Raw genomic sequence first — 25749 nt, forward strand, 5'->3', positions numbered from 1 at the left:
ACTGAGTACTGGCAGTAGGAGCTTATAAAGCTACTGCGCATGTCTGCTTCCTGTCTCTTTCTTCGCGTCTCTCCTCTGATTGGCTGCTAAAGTTATCAGGACATAACATGATCTGCTGCTGCTATCTTCTGCTATGAATGTTTGGGGAGGGAGGGGAGAGCAGGGGGGGAAGCTCCCATGTGACTCGCACATGGCAGGGCCTAGGGCAGCAGTCTTACAGGGGCAGCCCTCAGGTGCCTATATAATCAATATATATTTTTTTTAAATTAAGACCCTCATCGGCCACCACTGCCAGCCAAATCCAGTGGTGGAGCTGGGGGGAAGGTTTTTACGGCAATATAGGTGAGCATTACCAGATTATATAGGTCCCCCATTTTGGCACCAAAACAAGATTTTGGGATGATGCAACTCAAATTTGTCTCACTTTTTTCAATGAGCATGATGGGATTTGTACCTTAGTTGGAGGGTGGGGCTGACCAACCACTCCCTCTCCACACCTGTATTTAATGGAGTGTTGAGAAAGGGCTGAAGCCCAAAATGTTGCCTGTTCTGTTGGCACAATAAACACTTTAACACATGATTTGGTTCGCTGCAGCGTGTTGGATTTTACAGAATGAGGGATCTAATGCCCATGTTCATGCACAGGGTACACAAATAAAGACCATAAGGAGGGAGGAGGAATGAGAGAAGTGCAGTGACATCTAGGAAGTGATGAATAAAAAGTGAAAGTAACTGCCTGTCATGGCTCTATGTCTGAGGCATTGAGGTTGGGAGGGCAAAATATAATTGACAGCTCAGTTTTTAAACGAGGAATGGATGAATAATAATTTGGGTTTCATGTTTAATTTCACTTTGATTATGGTGCGTTTTATGTCTGGGTGACAGGTCCACTTTAAACCTGTTGTTTTATAAGCTGTTAAAGGGGTTGTTCACCTTTAAGTTAACTTTTAATATATAATAGAATGTCCTATTCCTAGCAACTTTGCAATTGGTCTTCATAATGTTTTACAAATAGTTTTTAGTGATTTGCCTTCATATTTCCAACTTTCAAATGGGGGTCACTGACCCCGGCAGCTAAAAAAAAAGAGGCAATTTCATTGTTATTGTTACTTTTTATTACTTATATTTCTATTCAGGTCCCCTCCTATTCATATTCCACTTTCTCATCCAAACATATAAATGTATTGTGTGGTCTTGAATATTTCAGGAAAAGCTTTATAAATTCAGTTAAAAAACATTTCTCCCCCATCCCCTAAAAAAGACATTTACATTTAGTTGACACAATTCTCAGTCCAATGCAAAGCTCAGACAGGCTTGGGGGCTTAATTGTGATCCCGTAGCTTCTTCACACTCGCGTCATAAAGCCTTTTTTGTAAGCAAAAGCTCCAACAGCAGCAGCCATTCCAAAGAATGTAGAATAGCCAATAAACCTAATTAATCCATGAGCAGATGGCAGGTTACGCTCCCAAAATGTTGTAGTGATTGGTATTGCGGGAACATCCTACATAAAGAAAGTAGTTTGGTTACAATTAATGAACTGAATACAATTTCTGTACATCGTCTGTCTACAGGTGTGGTTGTAATGTTTTTAATATGTCTTCCTTTCTCTCTTTGGTACCATGGCTTATATAGAATACTGGGATTGCTCTTTTGAGCTGAACACATTTTAAATGTCAAATTACTTTAGATTTTATTTTTAAACACCCTATGAAGATTAAAAAATAATGTAATATATGTAGTTACCTGAATGAAAGAAATGTTATACGGTAGTTTATAAAGTGTAAAACAGTTTATACTGTATAAGGGGTGCTCTGAATGCCGTGTTTAGTTCACTTTTGCAGGGTGCGGGTTTAACCAAATCCATAGTGTTTTACCATGATAAAAATATTTGGTTGTTCTTAAATTTTTATATACACATTAGAATTCAGATTCAGGTCATTATTTAGACATCTTTTTTTGTATATGATTTAGTATTTGGCCTAATCCAGTAATTATGGATTTAGGGCATCCCCTAAACAGATTTACGTCTGTAAGTTCAGTTGCCGCAAATTTTTACACAGTCAGTTGCATGGGTAATGGTGTCAAAATGTGCTTCTCTTCAGAAGGGGGTCTTTCTAAGAAGTGCAGCATGTATTCCTTGCATCTTTTGTGAATGTGAAATGAATCTGAAAATTGTAGTACTATACTGAGCATGCCCAAATCTGCAAAATGGATTCCTTGGAACAGAAATAATATTTGCATTTTTTTTTTTAAATTAGTGCTGGTACAATGGGAAGTGCACCCCGGTGAATTAGCCTTTCCTTGTCCCTGTCTAGTGTAAAAAATACAGTATTTATTCTGTTTTTGATAGAGAACATTTACATTGTTTGCTCAGCTACTGATTTGGCACATATGTAATCTAATAAAAGGCCAAATTTGCTCAGGTCCAGGTACCATTGTAACCAGATTTCAAACAGGTAACCAATAAATGCTACCTGCTGATTGGTTGCTGTAGGTTGCTAAACCTGCAACTAACTTTTCACTTTTGAGATCACGATGTGTAGTCTGATAAAACATCACTCATCATTCTACTTTAAAGGTAGCACAGCTAATCATTGTCCAAATACAGAGAGAAATAGATAAAACAAACCACAGATTCAGGCTCAGTCTGCCATATCTTATCTTCTTTGATAAGTCCCATCTGGAACATTATCTGAAAGGGATTAAAGTTTTACTGTTAATTATTCTGCATGTAAATATTGGTACAGGTATGGTATCCATTATCCGGAGACCCTTTATCCCCAAAAGCTTTAAATTACAGGAAATACACTTCCCACAGAGCCCATATTAAGCAGATAGTTCGAATGTTTAAAAATTATTTCCTTTTTCTCTGTAATAATAAAGCAGTGCCTGGTACCTGATGGTACCTAAGCGCCACCAATCCATAATAGTAGCAATATGGACCTACTGGGTTTTTTTAAAGGAGTAGTTCACCTTTAAATGAACTTTTAGTATAATGTAGAGAGTGCTATTCTGAGACATGTTGCAATTGGTAATTATTATGTTTTCTGTTCAGCAGCTCTCCAGTTGGGAATTTCAGAAGCTATCTTGTTGCTATGGTCCAGTATTTTGCCCATTTGCAACCCCAGTTGCATGCACATCCTAGCATACTAGCTGAAGTTTTCTGTGTGTCCTGTCCCCAGTGCTCCATATAGGAGCAAATTCCACATGAGGCTGGGCGGCCTGCTGCCTCAAAATTTATGCCACCCTAGGCCCAGGCCTTTGTGGCCTCACCACAAATCCGGATCTGCCCATTTGAAAGCTGGAGAGAGTGAGAAGAAGAAGGCAAATAATGAAGACCAATTTAAAAATTGCTGGGAACAGGACATTCTATAACATACTAAAAGTTAACCTGAAGGTGATCCACCCCTTTAAAGTTTGAAATGGTTTTTAGCAGACTTTCAGGAAATAATTAAGGGTATAAATCATATAGTGATAAAAAATCATTATAATAAATAATGCCAGTCTTATCATTTCAAAGATAGATAAAGAAAGGGGAAGTTAACTTTCTTCAAAGTTTTTGAATAATTCTCTCTCTTTTTTTCTGCCTTTTTTTCTAAGTACAATTTAAGATGCTATCTGGTTGTTGGGGATCACTGACCCTGGCAGCCAAAAAATTGTTGGTCAGTGAGGCTACAATTTTATTATTATTATTATTACTTTATTATTATTAATTTGTATTACTTATTTTTCTATTCAGGCCCTCGTCTATTTATATTGTAGTCTCTCATTCAAATCACTGCCTGGTTGCTAGGGTAAATGGGACCATAACCACCAGATAGTTGATATTACAAACTGGAGAGCTGCCAAATTAAAAGATAAATCATTCATAAATGAATGTATATATAAAATTAGGGATCTGGTACCCCATTCACCGCCCCCTACCCCACCCCGCACATGCGTGAACATCCCCCCCTCAAGCGCATGTGCATGCGCATTCACGCAAGTGCACAATTAAACTCAAATACAGAGCAGTGGGGAGAGGTCTCCATTGCTATGTATGGGAGCAAAATTTCAGTGCAGCGCCCCTAAATTTGTGCCACCCTAGGCCCGGGCCTTCGTGGCCTTGCCACAAATCCGGGCCTGATCATATAACAATTCCTTGACCTGCAGTTGCCAACAACTGAGCCTGCTTACTTGCATTAGGTGAAAGGCTTCTAATAATTTAGTATTACTGTCCCTTCTATAGAAAAAATAAATATCATACCTCTCTTGCAGCTCTTTCTCCAGCTTGTATAGCCCCTTCCATATACCCACTCCATTCAGTGGCTGTCTCTGTGCCAGCAAAATACATTTTTCCAACTGGTTTCCGAATAACACTGTAAAAACAAACACATCTCAGCTGAGATTCCCAATCTGAAGAGATCTTGCCTCAAGTTGCTTCTAAGGGCTCTGGCACACGGGGAGATTAGTCGCCCGCGGCAAAACTCCCTGTTCGCGGGCGACTAATCTTCCCGAGTTGCCTACCCCTGCCATCTCACCGGCGAACATGTAAGTCGCCGGCGGGATGGCAGACGTGATTCGGCGATTTGCACGAAATCGCGCCGCCGCGTCTGCCATCCCACCGGCGACTTACATGTTCGCCGGTGGGATGGCAGGGGTAGGCAACTCGGGGAGATTAGTCACCCGTGAACAGGGGGTTTTGCCGCGGGCGACTAATATCCCCGTGTGCCAGAGCCCTAAAAAGTATCTCATATGATACTCAGAAAAGTGCTTAATGGAGATTTTCCCCATCCAAAAAACACCACAAACACACATATAAACTGTGAATTCCAAGGCTGAAGAATATAAGATTAAAATTTATTTGGTGTAAGTAAAGTTTAATTTGCTTGACAAACACAATAGAAAACAATTTGTAATTATTTCTTACGGTGACAGGTCCCCTTTAAGGATCTTGGCACTAATGACACCATCAGCAAAGGTTTTTTTGTATCAAATGATCAAATATGGATCAGGGGTCATTTGTCAGGTAAACGTAACACATATTTTACATCAGCAAATACAGGTTTGTAAGATTCTTGTACAAAGGGTAATGACACAGGTTGGAGGGCCTGCCAGAGATTGGAAAAGTATATATACAGTATTTCCCAAGCCAGATGGGATTCATCCAGCAGATACAAATGCTGATTTAGCTTGCCATATGATCAGCAGGGTTAGTTAGGTAATTCAAATTATTTATTAACTTCTGATTTAGAAATTTGGTTTGGTTTACAAAAAATGTAGCAAAGTGGACTAATACTCAGCGCTGGACTTTGGTTAGAACCGTAGAAGACATTTATTTTCAGGGGGTGTAGCAAGTCATGAATAAATGGCCTCACTAGCACCACTACTAAATATATTCCTTAATGTGTTTCTGTTTTCCACAAAGTCTGCTATATAGATAGTGATTTCTGATAGATTAACATGTGCTGTATAGAACTCCCATGTGTGTGGCACAAGCACAAAGCACATTTGTATTTGCAACATGGAACAAAATTTGCCCTTGAATTACCATCTGCCTCACTGCAGCCAGAAGAAAAGAGAAATGACTATGAAGTTTTTCATTCATCCAGGTCATGGTATATCTAGTATAAATAAATCTATCTTCATCTTGATTACTTAACAAGTCCAGTTGCTTTAGATTTATTTATCCTAGATAAGACAAGAGAAAGTTATCCTTCCTGAAGATATCTGTTAAGGTCCCCATACACGGGCTGATTCTAGCTGCCGATATCTGTCCCTTAGACCGATTCGGCAGCTAATCGGCCCGTGTATGGGGACTGCCGACGGGCCTGCCCGACCGATATCTGGCTTGAAATCGGCCAGATCTCGATTTGGCAGGTTAGAAAATCTAGTCGGATCGGGGACCGCATCAGCTCGTTGATGCGGTTTCCAGACCGACTTTGCCTATGCCCGTCATTATAATTCGATCATTTGGCACCAGGGCCAAATGATCGAATTAGCCTGTATTCTCCCGATATCACCCACCCGTAGGTGGGGGATATCGGGAGAAGATCCGCTCGCTTGGTGACATCGCCAAGCGAGCGGATCTTAAGGTGTATGGGCACCTTTAGTGAGAATCTAAGAACAGACTAACGTCTCTAAAAATACAGACCGTCTTTCATATTCCTGCCTTACCTTCCATACTGAGTCATAATTCCAGGAGGGAAATATGCAGTGTAACAGCCACCAGAGTACTGCTCTTTAGACCAGTCCTTCTCTTCATAGTGCACAGGCTAGAAAGCAGCATAAACAGTCTAGTCATGTTTTCTCATAGTGCCCATTTACAATACAAGCTAATTTATGGATAAGATTCAAAAATCAGCCTTTGTTAGAGTTGACCATTATGCTGCTTAAGAATAATTTTAGAACTGTTTGCAAAGGCTTGTTCTGCCCTACAGGCAATTACATGGAAAATGGCACACCGAAAACAAAGGGCTTAATTAAGAGCCCTAAAAGCGGTTTCTGCTGCAATTTCATAAATAGATAAATATTCCCTGTATGCTTATGTCACAGATTATGTTTAGTAATTTAATTAAAACTTATAGAGCAGCATGGTACAGCTTGTGTACCAGTGAAGGCTAATAACATACAGCAAAACAGTGTCAAAACACTTTATGATATAAACAGCAATAGGACCCATTATCTGGAAACCCCTTTTTCAGAAAGCTCTGAACTATGGGAAGGTTATCTCCCACAGACTCCATTATAATCAAATAGTTAAGAATTTTCAAAATAATATCTTTTTTCTCTGCAATAATAAAACAGAACCTTGTACTTGATCCTAACTAAGATATAATTAATCCTTAGTGGAGGCAAAATAATCCTGTTGGGTTTATTTAATGTTTAAATGATTTTTTTAGTAGTCCTAAAGCATGGTGATCCAAATTATGGAAAAACCCTTTTCAGAAAACCCCAGCATTTTGGATAGGTCCCATACCTGTGATATATATATATATATATATATATATATATATATATATAGTATACAGGGAGGAGCACACCCTATACAAGTCCAAATGCCCTTGGTGCAGGTCAAAAACAAAAATATAATAGAAAGAGTGCCGCACACATAGGGACTTGATACAGAGTATCAAGTCCCTATGTGTTGCGGCACTCTTTCTATTATATATATATATATATATATATATATATACAGAAAGCTGCAGTAGTAATGATAGGGAGGGTCATACTGCAGTGTTATCTGACCCACGATCTAAGGGACAGAGAATATGGAACTGGAGTGCCAGCCTTCTGAAATCAAGAAATAGGGGTATTTTTTTTTAAAAAAAGCAGTTTGTCTTATTATGTGGCTTTGAAACAACAATTACACTTATTAATGCAAATAATGTTAGCAGAATAGTAATAGTAACTTACATGTAATGCTTCATCAGTGCCCATGACTTTGGCATAGTATTCACATATTTTTCTTTTTCTGGATAAAAAAAAATTGTTGCATAATTATTTAAGTATACCGAAAAAAACATTATAAAAGAAAATATAAGAGAGTTAGGTCTTTCTCACTCTGTTGAGACTTATTTATCAATTTTAGATCTTTTATTGTTGTTACCTGGAAACATTCCGAATAAGGTATGAACTAGTAAATACTAAAATACATATATTCAAACATAACAAATAGTTAGCAGTATTAAGTTATATCTATATTCTAGCGATGTTAGAAAAAGCCTCAGAAAGTGCTAAATGTGTTACTTATTAGATTATATGATAATGCTATATTATAAGGCCAGTGTGGTAATGTAGTGGTAAAGGAACAGTAACACCGTTAAAATACACTGTTATATACTAATATACTGTTGCTCTTTACTGGTAAAAGTTGGGTGTTTGCTTCAGAAACACTTACATAGTTTATAAAAACAAAGCTGCTGTGTAGGTTAGAATTGGATTCTACAGAGCTATGTAACCTGTGCCTTTTCTCCTTTTTCCAGCTTGAATGGCTGCCCCTATGGCTACACAGTAGCTTAGTTATATAAACTATAGAAGTCTTTAAAGCAAACACACAACTTCTAGCAATACAAGGCAACAGCACATTATATTTAAATTTCTTTAAAACAATTTTTAGTGTTACTGTTTCTTTAAGCTGGTAAAAAAAGGTTAGCAATTTTATTACCTCTCTTCCTTGGTTAGATTTGTCATTAGAGTTGCTTTTCTAGATAGAATGAACCTGAAATGAAATAAAATGTTGTTTACATGCCTTGCGTGCCTGTGCATATATTGTAGATATTGTGGCCAGTAATAGAGAAAACAGTTTATGTTTATAAATCATGCAGGGTACATGGACCAAAGATGATCTGGTGGGCATGAAATTCACACTTCACAAAGGGCTTGTGAAGCCCAAAGCATGAAAGGGCGTTGTGTGTTTCCCCACAGTGAGTTGAACCTAAAACTAGCGATGAGCAAAACTGCATTTACTGTAAGTCAATAGGTGATTTTTCGAACAACTTTTTTTTTACTTGCGCAACTTTCTTTTATCTCACTCCAAATGCATTAAAGTCAATGGGTGTTGTTTCTCAATCCAAATACAATAGTTAATGGGTGTTTATTTTTCACTTCAGATGCATTGCTCTTTACATTTCCTTTAGATGCGTGCAGTCCTTCCTGCCTTCCGTTCCTAATGAGGTGCTGCTGTGCCTATTGATGCAGAGGAACCCTGGTGCTACTGCCACCTCTGGACTAGGTGGTAGCTCCAGAGTTCCATTAGTGCATTGTGTCAATAGGAGCAGCACAAGAGGGGCAAAAGAATAGGGCATACATGTCAAAACACTGGAAATAATGTTTAATCTGTGTAAAGTGCTGTAGAAATGTATTGGTCCTCTGTAAATAGTAGTAAATAAATAAATAAATATACTAATTCAAATGAAATGCAGCTTCTGTATATCCAGCTAGAATCCATCCCACTGTTTCTGATCAGATATGTCTGAGAATATTAGGAGAATAGTAGAAGCTGTGACTGCTGGAGAAAACATTTTGCCAATGATATTATTTCATTACCAAATAAATAAGCTAGGCATTTCTGTAAGGTTCTATCAAAATATGTTGCTGTAAAAATATGCTTGTTGATAAATAATATAAATTTCCCTTTCCCTACCCTATTATAGCAGGTTCAGTACCATCTGGTTTGGTATCATCTAATGTAAATCCAATTGGCGTGTCATCATCTTCCATGATCATGCATCCACAAATATCTGTAGTGAATGGGAAGGAATAAAAGGATCAAGCCAAACATACTACCAATACTCATAATATTCCAATACATATGCTTTTAGAATTTTAGATACTTAGAAGTTACTTGTACTGGGTTAGAAGATACTTGTACTGGGTTAGAAATAGCAATACTAGACCTGCCAACTTCTTAGTGAAATAAAACTGGCAGGGGCAGAGCTAAGCCGACAACTGTGGAATTGTGAAGTGTTTGCCCCTGGCTCACTTACAATCTTCCCCTTTTTCACATTGTTAAGGTGGCCACACACGTGGCGATTTCCGATCTTTCGTGCGACCATCGGTCACACGAAAGATCGTACAATCGGCCACTAACTGTTCAGGGCTGAAACGGCAGATAAGGAGGTAGAAACAATAGGATTTCTACCTCCTTCTGCCGATTAAGCCCTGAAGGCAGATTTTGATCAGGCGCCTTCTACAGCGCCCGATCAAAATCTTTTAACCTGGCCGAACAGCGAAGCTTGGTGCACAGATGCTGGAGGGATTGGCACCCACCCAAATAGTCTGAAAACCCTTGCACATTTATTGCGAACATTCGCAATAAACTTGCAAGGGCTTGCCCTGCTTATAATTGCTTCTGAATGACAGTGCCTGCCTTTTTTCAAATTTTGTAATACCGGCCCCAGCCTTGGCTGGTACTTTACCGACTAGGCCAGTGAAATACCAGGCAGGTGGCAACCCTAAGCAACACCCAGCACATCACAATAATTCTGAATGTGATGTCCCATAAATTTACCAATGTACCCACTCCTTATTCTAACTCCCCTTTTTTATAGCGTTTTCTCATGAATAATGACTTTCAGACAAATATTCTAGTCTTGCAGGTTAGCCTCTCCAGTGCTGTAGCATTTTTAGGTGGGAAAGATCTACCAGACCAGTACACAATATTAAAAGTACTGTAAAAGAACGATTTAAAGGAACTGGAAGACATTAGCACAAAAACGCTTGGCACATGCTACTGGCAAAATCTTGGGGCACAGGCAGGGGTAACCCCATATCTGCTGGTGCACTTGGTGCTATGCAAGTAAATGCTTAGAAGTAATCATTTCTTTTTCACAATTAGGATTATATACCCATTTTCCTCCAGAAGGCTTCCTTGTAGTATACCATGCACTTGATGACAGACCCCATTGGTAGACGTTGAATCAACTGGTTCCTTATTGCTGGCAGTTCTGGTTCAAAATGAATCTTTGTAGTCAAAACTGGTGGAATGGCACTGATGATGTATTTGGCCTGAAAAAATATACAAATGTATACATAATAAATAAAGTGTTATAGTGTAATACTGTAAAAAAGCAAAAAGCAGGACTGCTAAAGCTATGGATTAATGCAAAATAGCAACTCTACCTACAGATTATAGGCCTGATTGTCACATTCTAACACTTAGTGGCTTCCAATCAGTAACAGAAAGTTATTCATGTACCTCAAAGGTTTCATGGTTTAGAGTTTCCACGATAACACACGGCCCAGACTGGTCAATTTTGATCACTGGACTCTCCAACATCACTCGACCTTGCAGACGTTCCATGATTCTTTCACTTATCTGGCCAGAGCCTCCAACAAATTTTCTCTCCTGAAAACAATTTGCAATGTTTCTTAAGCACATCATCAAAAACATTTAGCACTTTTCATTCCATAACTTGCCTTAGAGTTAACTTCTCATTAGTTGTAATGTTATACTGCCTAGTTTTAGTAATTTAGCCCCAGAATACTCTATTGATACTATAGTGTAATATAGTGTATCTTACAAAATAAAAACAATCAAGAGAAATCTTGATGGAGGCATCTTGATTACTGAATGTTTACCATGTTGGCCCAATGACATCAGTTTTCTCCACAGTTTTCCCAATATTTGACAAGATATGAAATGAAAATGCGTAAATATTACAAGACCGTGTTTTTTTGTAAAATTCACCTCACTCATCTCCATCATGTGTTAACTTGCAGAAGCAGCAATTATTTTTATGTATGTAGTGATGACCTATTATGCAGCGATTTACAAAGATCATTATATAAGGTTTAGTCCCTGCCCCAGTGGAGCTTACAATCTAAGGTCCTTACCGCATTTACACACACTAAGATCAATTTTAAGAGAAACCAATAACCTGCTTCTATATATTTTTGGAGTGTGGGAGAAAAATAAAGTACCCAGAGGAAATCTGTAGAGACATTGGGAGAATAGCAGATATTGTATATATATAAAGCAAGTGGTGTAACTATAGAGGAAGGAGACACCACAAAGAGGGAATTTTGTGCATATTTTGGTCATTTGGGATTTTTTGCTGGGGGGCTGGGCCCCTGCTATCAAACAACTGGTGACAGCTTCCCTATTTTGATCATTGCTCCAAAATCTGAGCTTACAAATTTTTTTTTTATAGATTCAGCATCTGGTCAAGTCCATATATGTTTAATTATTTATTTTTTGGTATTTAGAATGGATTCAGTGCATTACTGAAGTTAAAATAAGCATGTGACCCTTTGGATCAGGGTTGCCTACGCTCATGAGTTAGGTAGCATTGAAAAGATGCCAAAAGATGTTGATAATTCACATACGACGTAAAGAGAATGTGCAATCCTGCCATGTCATTAATTGTACTCTGGCGGCATATTTGTTTTTTTTACACAACACAAATTCCTGAACAAAGGTTAATGGCCTTAATAATGAACTCAGTAACTATAAGGATAAAGATAACTGTCACATGAAATTACATGTACCATGTAGCAAAGGAGCACTGATTTTGCCTTAGTCTGGACAGAAAGGCAATAAAGATGTCCAGTATCATAAAGAGAAAACAGTGCAGGTATGGAAACCCGTTATCCAGAAAGTTCTAAATTACGTGAATCTCCCATAGACTTCATCATAAGCAATAAGTAATAAACAGTACCTTGTACTTGATCCCAACTAAGATATAATTAATCCTTACTGGAGGCAAAACAATCCTATTGGGTTTAATTAATGTTTAAAATATTTTTAGTAGACATAAGGTATGGAGATCCAAATCACGGCAAGATCCCTTATCCGGAAAACCTCAGGTTTCAAGCATTCTGGATAACAGATCCCACACCTGTACAAGGATTCTCAGGCCACGTAGCTCTTCCTGCAGCCCTCCCTCCTAATACATTCCTTACAGATCAGAGTGCACTACTGGCTCCCAAGTTCTCAAGCACAAGACAGGGTTAAGAGGTGCCTCCTCTGTATCTAAAAGACCTCTCTAACCTCTGTTCGCTAACTCTTTAGCCAGTATTTACTACATGACTGGTAAGGTGGAGCCTTAGTGCTCAATTTGCTCGCCCATCTCTAACCATCAACACCACAAGTCTGGTCTAACACTAGTTAACCTAACGTTTTGGCTCCCATTGGAAGAGATGTCAACCCAGTGAATAAAGATGCCTTAAAGTCTTTGGCACTCTTAGCCCACCAGGGTAAAGGGGCATGGCCTAATCCACTTACGATGGTGGCCCATCGTGATGCCAGAATTTATTTGCTGCACATGTGTACATTACAAAAAAATTGCCCATAGAACATGAAGGGGCTATTTACTAATGGTTGGATTTTTTTTTTCTGATTTGGATTTTTTTTAGCGCTAAAAATCGCAGAAAAAAGTTGCAGATTTTCCAAGATTTAATATGCAACGATACTGGGAAAATTCAGAATCTAAAACTTGTTGAGATTGTGTAGAACTTGTTGAGATCATGTAGGAGGTTTTCAGATTTTTGATGCTGGTTTCTATGCAACAATTTGGGAAAGTAGAGGTTTTGGTGTGACAATTTGAAAAAGTCACATAATCACAATTTTTTTCTGCACATAGTTTTTCAGTTCAGACTTTTTAGTAAATGTCAGACGCAAGTGAAAGTACATTATTCGAATTTTAAAAAAAAAAAGTTTAGTTAGAGTTTTAGTAAATATGTTCCCAAGAGAAAATTGTTAATAAAAAAAACAGGAGAACGACTATAATGAAGTGTGGCAAAATCATTTAACTCTGGGTAAATCCGGGAGAGTTGCCTTGGCACTTCTCTGAAGTAGCGTAATTCAGGCTCTGGCATCATCCACTCTTATCCTTTGCATCAGTCAAAGAGGAAGTGGCTCATTGCACTCCACCTTATATAGCCGACCTAGAGCATCCCCCCCTTTCCTCCTGAGTGAAACTAAAGGAGAACTACTCTAGAACTTTCTCAGTACCGCACTTTCTCATACCACCATCTAATAACTGGGCGTAATAATGGTTAGTAGAAAATATTTATTTACCCCCCCTTACAAGACTGCAGTAAATTATACCTGTGGTTAGTTAAATAGCCAAACTCAAATGATAATATACTAGCATGTGTATTTACTAGAGATGCACTGAATCCACTGATCGAAGCTTACTTTGCTTTTTCAGCTGGCAGACAATACCCCCAAATCTGCAAAGATTTCTTCAGTACTTTAAAGTGGAGCTGCTTAACTAAAGAAGTAGGGCAGAAATGCTGTACATTATCTTTTGTGATTAAGTACCAGCCCAAGGCAACCACAGCCCCTTAGCAGGGAAGATTTGTGCCTCTAAAGATGCCCCAGTAGCCCCCATCTTCTTTTCTGCTGATTCCCTGCACATTCTCTGTGCTACTGTCAGTTACTGACCTTAGGGATCGACTCACAATATACTGTATATATAGAATATAAATGTCACAATATAAAACTGATTAGTATTTAATTCAGATTACTAGTATAGCTCATAAACCAGTGCAATTAGCATCAGAATTTAATTATCAGCCCTGTAAGAGGCCAAGCTAAATTTTTGCCTGATAATTTGTGACAACCTAAGTTTAGCTCCTCAACAGCTGCTCAGAGCGCTCAGAGCATGTAAATGTCACTTACAAAATCCAAGACGAGGAGCTCCTCTGACAACTTTAAAGGCCTGGCTCTTTACTACTATAGAGATTCTAAACCTTTATTCTGGTGCAGTGAGTTCAGTATTTAAAATATGAATCTTCAAGGCATATTCATTTTTAGGGTTTAGTTCTCCTTTAAGCACATGATTAAAAGAGAATAAAAGTTGAATGACTGTGGGAAGAAATGTTGGTAGGCAGCTCCCAGTAATTCTTGATACTTATTTCTACCCATGCAGAGCTGTCAACTTTTCATGTGGGGTGGCCGAGGGGGACTGCAAATGTTTTTCCGATACCTGGAAGTGATGTCACGCACATGTGCAAATGCACCAAATGACATCATTACTTACCCTTACTGCGCATGCATGCCAAGAATTCGCTGTAGGGAGATTTCGGAAGAATCAGGAGAATGCTGCTGGGGGATGGGAGGCTGGGGGATCTGGTAATTTCTGAACAAATAGGGGGGTTTGACAGCCCTGCCCATATCTGGGGATTTACACCACCATATTATTCCAGCTTCCCAGCAGAGAAGAGAAGTGCAAAAATCATAAGTAGAACTAAAGGTAGAATCATTGTGGGCTGCCTAGTTGTTAGGTACCCCACAGTAATTCTAGTCATTTTTTTTTCTTAAACGATTGTTGGATACCTTACAACTTGGCACCCCACAATCAGGGCTGCTCCTGTCATGAGGAAAGGTGAGAACTTTGGCTCAGGCAGCAGTGAGCGGCCAGTTACCAGGGGCGACAAAAAGGCACCTTTGGTAACTTTAAGAACCAAATTTAAATTTTTTGAAAAAAACATTCAGATCTGCGTATGTGGAGAACAATCTCTGCACTAGCGATGTGGCCCCCTCTGGACCCGCTCCGACGCTAAAATTGTAAGTGTGGTGCGCAAGAGAGGAGATGGCATAGGGGCTGCTGCCTCAGGTGGCAACAGCCCCAGGATCACCACTGCCCACAATGATTTCTATCTTTAATTCTCATTATGGTGTCAGTTTATGTTCAGCTGAATGTTAAGGATTTAGCAAAAATTGCTGGGATTTGCCTTAATCTGGAAACTGGCGCATCACTAATATTTGCAAGATTTTTGCGATATGAGTGCAAGCCCAATGCACAAGTATTCATTAATACCCTTACAATTTTATGTTTATCATCATTAAATTAATATTTCATGTAAGGTATCCATTATCCAGAAAGCTCATAATTACAGGAAGGCTATCTCCCATAGACTCCATTTTAAGCAAATAAAGCTAATTTTAAAAAAGATTTCCTTTATCTCTATAATAATAAAACAATAATAATACCTTGTACTTGATTTATCTAAGCTGCATGAATCCATATTGGTGGCAAAACAATATTACTGGGCTAATTTCATGTTTAAATTATTTATAGCACACTTAAGCTTTGGAAATCTATGGAAACAGCTGTGGGCAAATTTGGCTGGGTGCTCAAGGCTACCTAGTCTGCCCCCTCACCTCCCCCCCCCCCCTTGCAAGCGTGGTGGCAACAGGGGAGGGACAGGAGTGAAAAACATGGAGCCAGAGAGACTTGAGAGCCCGGATTAGGGGTAGGGCAGACAGAAGGGGTATATGCCTAGCATCCTCCTACCGTTGTGCCCTAGGCACGTGCCTCTTGTGCCTATTCCTAGTTCCAGCCCTGGAAAAATTCCTTATCCGGAAAAACCCCAGGTCCCAAGCATTGTAGGTAACAGATCCAATGCTGGTATAAAGTAATTTAAATAGCTGTTTTTAGTAAGATAAAGCATAGGCAGAAACTAGTTTACATTACCTGACCTCCATTTTCTGTAGAAAAAGCTCTTGTTGTTCCCCCGCAGAGCTTTATATACCACAAGAACCAAAGTGTAGAAATTTGATGGGTTTCTGCAGTAACAATTAAATTCACAAAAATGGTTGCAAAACGCCTTCCTGTCCTGTTAAACAAAATATCATACTGCTGAATAGAGGAAAAAGATAACCTATTTATAAGTATGTTTAGTATTCATGGTATCTTCCTTTTATTAATGCTCAGTAAAAAATACTGATATTTTATTTCATGGAACTGTATTTATCTACATTGTGTAGCTACCACAAGCCAGTTAAAATACATGCATGTAGTGGGTTTTTTTTTAATTTGAGCCCCCCTCTCACAGTTGCACCCTAGACACATGCCTCTTCTTCCTAGTTCTGCCCCTGTATACTAATAAAGAAGCACTTGGGTTCATAAATGAACTGTAATGTGTACTATTTAGTAAAGTAGAATAGATCTGAGAAAAAATGTTTTGAAAAATGTATAGTTACTTTTGTGCTTGCATGGGGAGCAAAGTAGTATGTAAGTGGTTAATCATATTCTTATTCGAATAAAGAGAAATTCTGATCTGATCTGATTCAGAAATGCTGTACCCCAAGTGTCTTAGAAAATACTACTTTGATTTGCCAATATTCACTTTCTATGCCAACACACGCTCCACATTTAACCTCCCCGTCACTTGTGTGAGATGGTTCAATTTAAAACCATGTTTGCTTTCTGTGATTACCGAATCCCAATCCTCAGCTTTCTGTAAAGCCAATGACAGCCTTTGTGAGTCTAATGGGTGTGGAAAACCTGCTAAAAAGCCCAGGCAGCAGCTCAGGAGAGTGCCAGGACCTAAGGTGCCACAGGGGCTAAGTGAGAGCGTAGAGAAGCCTGACTGTATTGAGTATGTCCATCCTTTTTCCTAGAGCTTACAACTGTTGGTGTACACTTGGGGGTATATTTATCATGCTGTGTAAAAAGTGGAGTAAAACATCACCGGTGATGTTGCTCATAGCAGCCAATCAGATGCTTTGTTTTGGTTTTCTGTTGAAATCTAATTACTGATTGGTTGCCCTGGGCAACATCACCGGTAATGCTTCATTCCACTTTTTACACAGCATAATAAATATACCCCTTGGATTCCACTAGCTGGAGACATTGTGCTAGGTTGTGAGTCGTTAGAAGCAGTGTTACTATACCCAGGGGTGCAAGTCTGGAGCAAGCAGACCCTGCAACTACTGGGGGGCTATAGGAGATATAGGGAGCCCAGTGGACCACTAACTAATTATGCAGTTGACCTCAGTAACTTTAATTTACACCAGTGATAACACTCATAACAATATGTGCTATAAAGAACCATTTAAATTTGTTGGTGTATATTAATGGGCTTATTTATCAGTTTTTGAGTTTGTGAATTTGAGAGTTTTTCTAAAACTTGAATGCTTACTTATGTATTAATAAGGAAAACTGGTTTGGATAATAAAACTTTAATATCTTGAATTTTCGAATTAAAAATATGACTTTGACTTTGCCTAGGACAACTCCCATTGACTTTTATATAAACTTGGAAGCTTTTAGATGGCGAAGTTTTACACTGGAGTTTTCAGGTTTTTTGCATTTATTAAATACCAGACATTCGAACTGTGAAAAACTCGAACTGTGAACAAAAAATCAAACTTGAAAGTTGATAAATCTCCCCCTAAGTGTGTTTTGTTTACATTTAATAATTGCACTCACTGTGTCCAACAAGTATTATTTATAAATTCCATCATTGACATTCTGTCCCATTCTGCAGCATGAGGTGCTTTCCATGGAGCTTCTGCAGGGATCTAAAATACATACATGTCGGTAACCAACATATGTTTCTGTATGATTTCTACTATATCTTACTGTCTATAGCAAAAGTGCAATGGAGGTTAAGGCATAAAGGTATTTGGCAGACTAAATGGCAAATGCATTATTTTACCCGCTACACTATCTGGGATAGGATGGTATAACATTTTTAAAAATCTGAAATAAAAAAACTTATTTTTTCAACAAAATATAGGCAGTACATTATTTAGGTTTTATGGTTATAATATTGACAAGTATGTCATTAAAACTTTACCCATGTAAAAGGTCCTTAAGAACGGGACAAATTAAAATAAGTTGGGAGGGATATAAGGGGGTTAGGCTTGTCGGTAGGAGAGGACAAATATCATAGGGCTCATTTACAAAATGGAATGACAGGGCGTTTAAAGCAAGAAAATCAAGTAGAGCACCTTAGTTTTTGCACATTGCACCTTGCCCTTCTTGAAGTTGCACCTGACACCCACTGGCGAAACTCTGTCTATGGAATGAAGTTATAAAAGCTGTGCTCATTTTTCTAAGCAGCAGCTGGGCCCTTAGGGTCTAGTACTTGTGTGCATCCTTTGTAAATGAGCTCTGATGAATTTCACCTACTCAGTGTCGGACTGGCCCACCAGGAGACCAGGAAATCTCCCGGTGGGCCCAGGTGTAAGTGGGCCCTCCTGCCCTTTACCAAATGGCCTGCTATATGGTCATTCCCTATTTCTAAATGGAAATGAAGAGGAGAAATAGATGGAAGAATAGATGCTAGCATGTACAGTAAATAAAAGAGACTAGGAGAAAAAGAGGTTCGGTGAGGAAAGGAGGAAAAATAGTTTGGAGAGGGGGCCTATGGTATAAGGTTTTCTGTTGGGCCCCTGGGGTCCCAGTCCAACACTGCTAGGGTAACTATCATTTATAATTAAACAAATGATGCGCTAATAGGCTAAATATATCCTCACTAAGAATGCAAATGTATTATTGCATAATAATAAAGTTGTAAACATTAAAATTTAAAAATATTATTTTCAGCTGCTAGGGCATGTTGTGACACCCAACCTTCTGTAAGTGACTGTACTTCATAAGCGATAATCGATTATGAGCATTTTGGCGCTTGGCCACCCTGCGAATATTACGTAATTGTAAAATGATTGTCGCACATACCTCTTTTGCCCATTGGTCCATTGTTCTCATGACATTGTTATAATCCAAATATACAAAAGGATTATACGCAGGTGGGAATGCTCCACAAAATGTGTATGATTTGCCCTGGAAAACACAAGTTAACAGCACATCCTTAACGCAACACCTTATTTAGGGGTAACCCAGATATATTCTTCGTGTGAATGGTGTCATAAAATTACAGGTAGAATAAATATTGATTAAATTAGAGAGGTTTGGAATGTTTTGCTTGTGCCAGTGCTGGCCCGGGGTTCAGTAATGAGAGATGGAAACTGCTGGCGTAACCCTACTTCTTTTGTTACAATGATTTAATCAGATTATCTAGATAACAGATAACCCACAAATGGAATCTTTGCCCTGGGGCCTACCAGTGCTTAAACTCTTTCCATTGCATAAGCGTGTAACAAGGAAACATAAACTCTATGGTGTCAGCAGTCAGGTCCCTGACAGTTATGGCAGGCAAACAGTTAAAGAAGTCCAGCCTCTAATACTGAACAGGGTGTGAAATAGACATGAATTTATTATCTATGAAATAGACATACAGATTAAATAAACAAAGTATAAGCATGGACTTTTACATGTAAGTGATCAGAAACCTACTTTGTGTTCATGTACTTTATTCAAATAAATTATTCCAATTTAAAGTAATATTCTAATCAAGGTCAAAACCATTATTTATATGCAAAATGGTACCTTAGTAACCACTGTTTTGCTTTTGTCTCATTTTTCTAAAACTCACCTTTGTATGCTGAATGAGACGGCCATTGAGATTTACTTTGTATGTTTCAAGACCTAGATCCTTTGCCATCCGTAATAAGCGATTTTGGGTTGGTCCCACATATGCACCTCCAAGATCTACATACTTAACCTGTTTATTCTTTTAAAAAAGAGAAATATGCAAGAAGAAATTAATATGATGCCAGGGTAAGTTAAAGGGTAGAAAGACCAACTAAATCCCTAGCCATTTTGGGCTATCTTACAAAACAAAATTAAATAGTAAAGGGCTTCTGTGCTGCTTCCCATGGCTGGTAATAAGCGGGTACTTCCCCTTTAAAGTAAGTAGTATGATATAGACAAGCATGAGACAGTTACCAATTGGTATTTTTGCACTTTTAATTTTGAAATTCCAGCTGCTATCTTGTTGCTAGGGTCTTATTTACCTAGCAGGCAGGCACAGGGCAAGAATATAAGGAATAAAAAGTAACAATAACAAAAAAATTGTAACCTCACAGAGCAATAGTTTTGTAACCTCACAGAGCAATAGTTAATAATATACCCAATCCCTTTCATCCCACTGGCCTTGGTATAGCCTAAAGCCCTAAACTAATTCCAGCATATGTGGCATGGGACCATGAGCCTGGCACTCATAAACAGGGAGTAATCCAAACACTGTTTGTAAAATCAGTGTAATCTATGTAGGTGGAAAACAATGGGACTTGAACCTAAAATGCCTTAAACTTAAATAGAATTGATGGGCACAATAGTATTACAATATGACACTTACTCGCACTGTATGAGTTCTTCCTCCAACTCGGTCCCGAGCTTCCAACACCACAACACTAATTCCTGACTCAGACAGAAGTTTTGCAGCTGAAAGGCCTGTAAATAATTAAAAAGGCAATATATTTTTAATTCCAAAAACTATCTCCTAATATTAAATATTAAAAAGTAGAACAATTTAGGTCAAAGACAAGCCCATTCACTTTCTGTCAGCCAAGCCAATTCAGGGTTTGCTATTTAATGCTGTTCATTCAGTGATTTGGGCTATATCTCATTTGATAGCAGGGTGGTAATTCCTCCAGGCAAGAAGTGGTCCAGGATCAGTAAGGGACTAGATAAGGTGTAAGGGTTAAGATCTGGAACAGGACAGGATGAAGCTGCTGTATAAACAGAACAGACTGGATCAGGCACAGAGGCAGGTACATACCTAAGGTCTCCCTTTAGCCGTATTGGTTATTTAGGGGTGAGGGTGACAGTTGGTGGTGCCCCTATTTTAAACCTTATTTCTCATCATGTTATGGCCCTAGTATTAGTATTGTTGTTGCTTCAGTACAGAAGCTTGTGCCTAGCTCTAGCTTCTTCTGGCTTACTGCTCTGCCCAGTCCATCATACTCCAGTCTGTCTCTACTCCCACTCTTTATTATCATTATTTATTAACATGTATTTATAATGTCCCAACATATTTTGCAGCACACAGTAAGGGTGAAGACACACTGAGCTACTAGAAGCAGCTACTTTTTCACTGCTACTAAACTCCAGAAAATACCCTGCCATAGACAATACTGAGAACTGACTCTGCTAAAACACATGTAGAGACAATTATCAGTAAATGATCAGCATTGTCTATTTTAGTAGCCACGACAAGTAGCTGCTACTTGTAGCCCCATGTGTCTTCACCCTAAGTACAATAAGATGGTTTATACATACAGAATTATATACAAATTAACATACAAAGCAACCAATAACTGATACAAGAGGTAAGGAGGGCCCTGCCCAAAAGAACTTACAATTTATGAGGAGGAGGCCCTGTTAGCCTGTGCTCCCCCTCTTTACCTGTCTGGAACTGCCAGGAGGTGCAGCATGCAGTGTGCGGACTTGGGTGGGGGGCCTCCAGGCGGCAGCCCCAGTGGGACTAGATTACAAACACGATATTATGATTTATAAGTTACTCTGTATGTCCAGTGTATGAAACTCACTTATTGTACAGTGCTGCGGAATATGTTGGTGCTTTATAAATAAATAATAATAATAAATAATGTTAATAGATATTCTCCAGCAGAATCCTGCACTGAAATCTGTTTTTTTTTTAAAACACAAACAGACTTTTTTTATATTTAATTTTGAAAATTCACATGGGGCTAGCCATATTCTTTATTTTCCAAGGTGCCACAACCATGTGACCTGTACTCTGATAAATTTCAGTCACACTTTACTGCTGAGCTGCAAGTTGGAGTGATATCTCCCCCCTTCCTTTCCCCCAGCAGCCGATCAGAAGAACAATGGGAAGGTAGCAAGATAGCAGCTCCCAGTAGATATCAGAATAGCACTCAATAGTAAGAAATCCAAGTCCGGCTTGGGACTCCTCCAGTTACATGGGAGTAGGAGAAATAATAAGTTACCTGAAAGCAGTTCTAATGTGTAGTGCTAGCTCCTTCTGAAAGCTCAGACTCAGGCACAATGCACTAGGCACTAGAATGGCACCTACACACCAAAATTATAGCCAGAAAATATACATTTATTTGTTCAAGAATACAATTTAAAATGGCAGAGTGAATTATTTGCTATGTAAACAGTGTTATTTAGAAATAAAAAATTATACCATAAAATTCATGACAGTATCCCTTTAAGATTGCCTTTTCCATGCCCTTTAATTAGACCTTGTTGGCAACAGCTATTTATTTATTTAATTCATGTACAGTATGCTGCTATGAATTGTTTGGATGATTTATTACATTTGATGAACTACTAGCACTGTATTCCCTTCCTTATTTAAAGAGTAGATATACAGTAGCTTTTTTGTTTAATAAGTTGCAACTATGAGTATTGTGGGCATGGTTTGTTTTATTTAGGTATTTAGTCACAAGACACTTCTCTTTACAGCAGTTCAGAATTGCAGAATAAAAAAGCATAATGCATAGTTGAATTGAACTCGTGAGCAATGATTTTGCAGCCCCATAAACATGCTACAACTATGGGACCTAGGGGGGACCTGGGTCTTTCTGGATAAGGGGTCAATTTTAAAAATTAGAATTATTTGCTTATAATGGAGTCTATGGGAGATGGCCTTCCTGTAATTCAGGGCTGGATAATGGGTTTCCGAATAACTGATCCCATACCTATATTTACAATTGCATCTTTACAGTGAGTGTAGTTGCAGCATGGGATTCATTTAGACTTTAGAAATGTTTATTAAAGGCCATTAACTTGAAAATGAAAAGGTGTTTGTATGCATTTATAAACAATGTACCGATAAAAATACAGTAGTTCAGAAACTCTAATATAGTAACCATGGGGCTGATCTTTAACATCCAGTTGCAAAATAGCTTATAACACATGAGTTGTTAGAAAAATTGTATAATACAACTGCTTTAGCATTTAAAGTAGAAAAGAAGAGGTCAGGTATCTTAAACGTATAAACAGCCGTGGTAGAATAGGTGTGAGTAGTAAAATTACAATTGGCCTTGATTTGTAGAGCAACAGGACAGAGGCAGATTATGAGCATTCTGTCTTTGCAGTAATTAGGTATAAAACTCTCAGAATCATTCTCCACTCACTTTAAGGGTAACAATCTGCAAGTGCAACTGTTGCATGAAAATGTACAACAAAACAAATATTATTAGACAAGTAAGTGTAGCTGTGCTTGCAGGAGACTGACATGCGAGTGAATGGGGGGTGAAAACTTTGTTTTCTCCCCTACCCATTTATAAACTGAGTGAAATTGCATTTTTGTGAGGTCCAAATGCAACCCTCTAGTGCATGTCTACTGAACGTGTGTCAAGTGCAAAAAATGCAGCATGTTGCACTGAAAAAAATGCAATGAAAAACGAATGCAATAAAACACAATTCTGAACGCTCATGTACAAACAGGCAGAATGCAGTAGAATCAATTTTGCAGATATTTCCATGATTTCACAAATTTTACAGTAAAAATGGACTGGTTTCACTCATCACTAAAGGTAACAAAAAAGTAATTGAGCTGCAGTTAGATATTATACTGTTTTATGTCTTTTCTGCCTTTTTTTGCCCAGTCATTGGCCCTAAAAACCAGAAAGCTTCTTAGAAAGGTTTGCAGGTCATGCTAATATCCTATTCAAGTCTCCCACTGCTATTATATGTTGCTATGTAACCACTGGGACTCATTTATCAGCACTAGGCAAAATTACCCATGGGTAGTAACCCATAGCAACCAATCAGCTTTTTTCAGCCAGCTGCAGGTAGAATAATGAATGCAACAGTCTAACTGGTTCCCATGGGATTGCCATGATTACTTGATTAAGGGCATATAATTGTCTCGAAACATTTGATCCTGCTCTAATCTGGTACAAATCAGATCACAAGAGGCTTTGGCCTGAGACCTCTGTTGATTGTTTCTGTTGCACAATACTCAGGCCAGTTTAGGAATACAGAAATACAATTGTATTCACAGTATAACTGTGTTGCTTTTTATAGAGACAGCCTATAGAATGATGTAAATCCAAGGTTGTTAACCAGAGACAAAACAGGCACAGCTTCTAATACATTTGCTTATACATACCATACATACTAAGCATTTTAATCTCCATTTACATTATTACAACTTATATCCCTTTATGGAAAGCCAAATATGCCGCAATTCCATGTGATCTGAGTAAATGTAAAGCAGAACTAAATTTAACTAAAGAAGTAGGGCAGAAATGTTGTACATTACATTTTGGGGTTATGTACCAGCTCAGGGAAACCACAGATCTGTGCCTCCAAAGATGCTGATTTCTGTTGATTCAATGAACATGCTCTGTGCTGCTGTCACTTACTGAGCTTAGGGACCAACTCACAATATACTGTATATAGAAAATATGAATGTTGCAATAAAAAGCTGATTAATTAATTTAGATTATTAGTACATGGCAGCTCTGACACCAATGCAATTCACATTAGAATGTAATAATCAGCCCTGTAGCATGAGCTTCTATGACAGGCAAACCTCACTTTTTGCCTGATGACTGTGGAGATTTATTCCCTCCCTTCCTAACCTTAAACCGATGTACCTCAGCTGACAAAAAGGACAGGGGTGCAGTTATGTGGGTGGAGTTCGGCCACAGCTTTATTAGAGAATGCATCATAGATACTTTAAAGCTGTTTTATAACTGAATGCAGTGGATATGTGGAAGACATCAAATAACACCAGAGATTGAATGGCCAAGGACTATCACTCGCTATTTGCTGTTTCAGAATTTTTTAACAATAAGTAAAGAGTAAACAGTGCTTGAAATTGAAACTTACTTGTGTAGCTAACGGAACATAAATATCATAAGGCAAATGTGCCTGAACAGGGAGTGAGGGAGATGGAGCCCTGGACGCAGAGGCAGAACAAGGGGGAGTGCTGCTCTGGAGATGCCAGGGGTGAGCGAGGAGGCTCCTTTTGCACGGGAACAGGATTGGGTAAGTTAACACTTTTGTGCACGGAGGGAATTGCAGGCAGCTTGGCTCCACAGTCCCTCCGAGCTTTCATTAGGCATTTCAGTGCTCTCCAAACTTTCAACAACCCCTAAACTTAGCTTCTCAACAGCTGCCCTGGGCACACTGAGTGCGCAAGTGTCACTGACACTTCTAACAGAATCCAATATGGGGAGCTCCTGTGACAACTTCGAAGACCCGGATCATTGATACTGAATCTTTGAGCAGGTGCAACAAGTTCAGTATATAAAATATGGCATTTCTAGACAAAGAATCTCGTGGAACTAAATGTTACACATAATAACAAATAATAACCTGAGATGCCTCCACCAACGACTACGACATCATATGTGTTGCTCATGGCTGTGGCTTCTGAGTTCCGGCAGTCCTGTCTCTGAAGAGATGTTGCCAGGGTGAGGGCTGAGAGCTTCTAGCAATCCCGTGCTTGTGTGCGGCAAGGTGTTATGGTCTAGTGGCAGCAGCCTGGCATATATCTTATTAAGGGCGATTACATGATTGGTACAGCCTTCTAGGTGTGGTTTACTCTGACTGCGTTTTAGGTTAGCAATATGCCCAAAAGTCAGCGTGACAGCTATACAAATATGCAGCACAGTCATTCAGTTCACAGTAAGAGAGAGAGATGTTTAGTAACTGTAACTACACTATTCCTATTTGTTTT

General features: G+C 38.7%; 1 protein-coding gene across 2 annotated transcripts; it reads right to left on the reverse strand.

The window, feature by feature from the left end:
* Positions 1-1092: 1092 nt before the first annotated feature.
* Positions 1093-25552, reverse strand: maoa (monoamine oxidase A). Of its 2 annotated transcripts, none has more exons than NM_001127100.1 (15): positions 24897-24982; positions 20422-20516; positions 19657-19794; positions 18900-19004; positions 17646-17737; positions 15906-16047; positions 10679-10828; positions 10329-10488; positions 9125-9221; positions 8147-8200; positions 7396-7453; positions 6157-6254; positions 4247-4358; positions 2630-2692; positions 1093-1501 (listed from the first exon to the last, which is right to left on the reverse strand). In NM_001127100.1, exons 3-15 carry the CDS (start codon positions 19723-19725, stop codon positions 1346-1348), a joined length of 1356 nt encoding a protein of 451 aa, NP_001120572.1. In that variant the 5' UTR covers positions 19726-19794; positions 20422-20516; positions 24897-24982; the 3' UTR covers positions 1093-1345. The 2 variants fall into 2 exon arrangements, with proteins under 2 accessions (NP_001120572.1, XP_012811952.1); XM_012956498.3 differs by lacking the exon at positions 24897-24982 and adding an exon at positions 25386-25552 and having other exon boundaries at positions 1098-1501.
* Positions 25553-25749: the final 197 nt, after the last annotated feature.

This window comes from Xenopus tropicalis, chromosome 2, assembly GCF_000004195.4.
Source record: "Xenopus tropicalis strain Nigerian chromosome 2, UCB_Xtro_10.0, whole genome shotgun sequence".
Classification (NCBI taxonomy): Eukaryota; Metazoa; Chordata; class Amphibia; order Anura; family Pipidae; genus Xenopus; species Xenopus tropicalis.

What these genes read in the sequence shown, in the direction of transcription:
- maoa (XM_012956498.3), bottom strand. Translation starts at nt 25,431, where the DNA reads ATGAGCAACACATATGATGTCGTAGTCGTTGGTGGAGGCATCTCAG. An exon ending in AGCCTTCTGGAGGAAAATGG is followed by an intron (nt 9,222 to 10,328) that starts GTATATAATCCT and finishes CATTCACTACAG; the next exon opens with ATATTTGTGGATGCATGATC. An exon ending in GCACTGATGAAGCATTACAT is followed by an intron (nt 6,255 to 7,395) that starts GTAAGTTACTAT and finishes GCTGCTTTCTAG; the next exon opens with CCTGTGCACTATGAAGAGAA.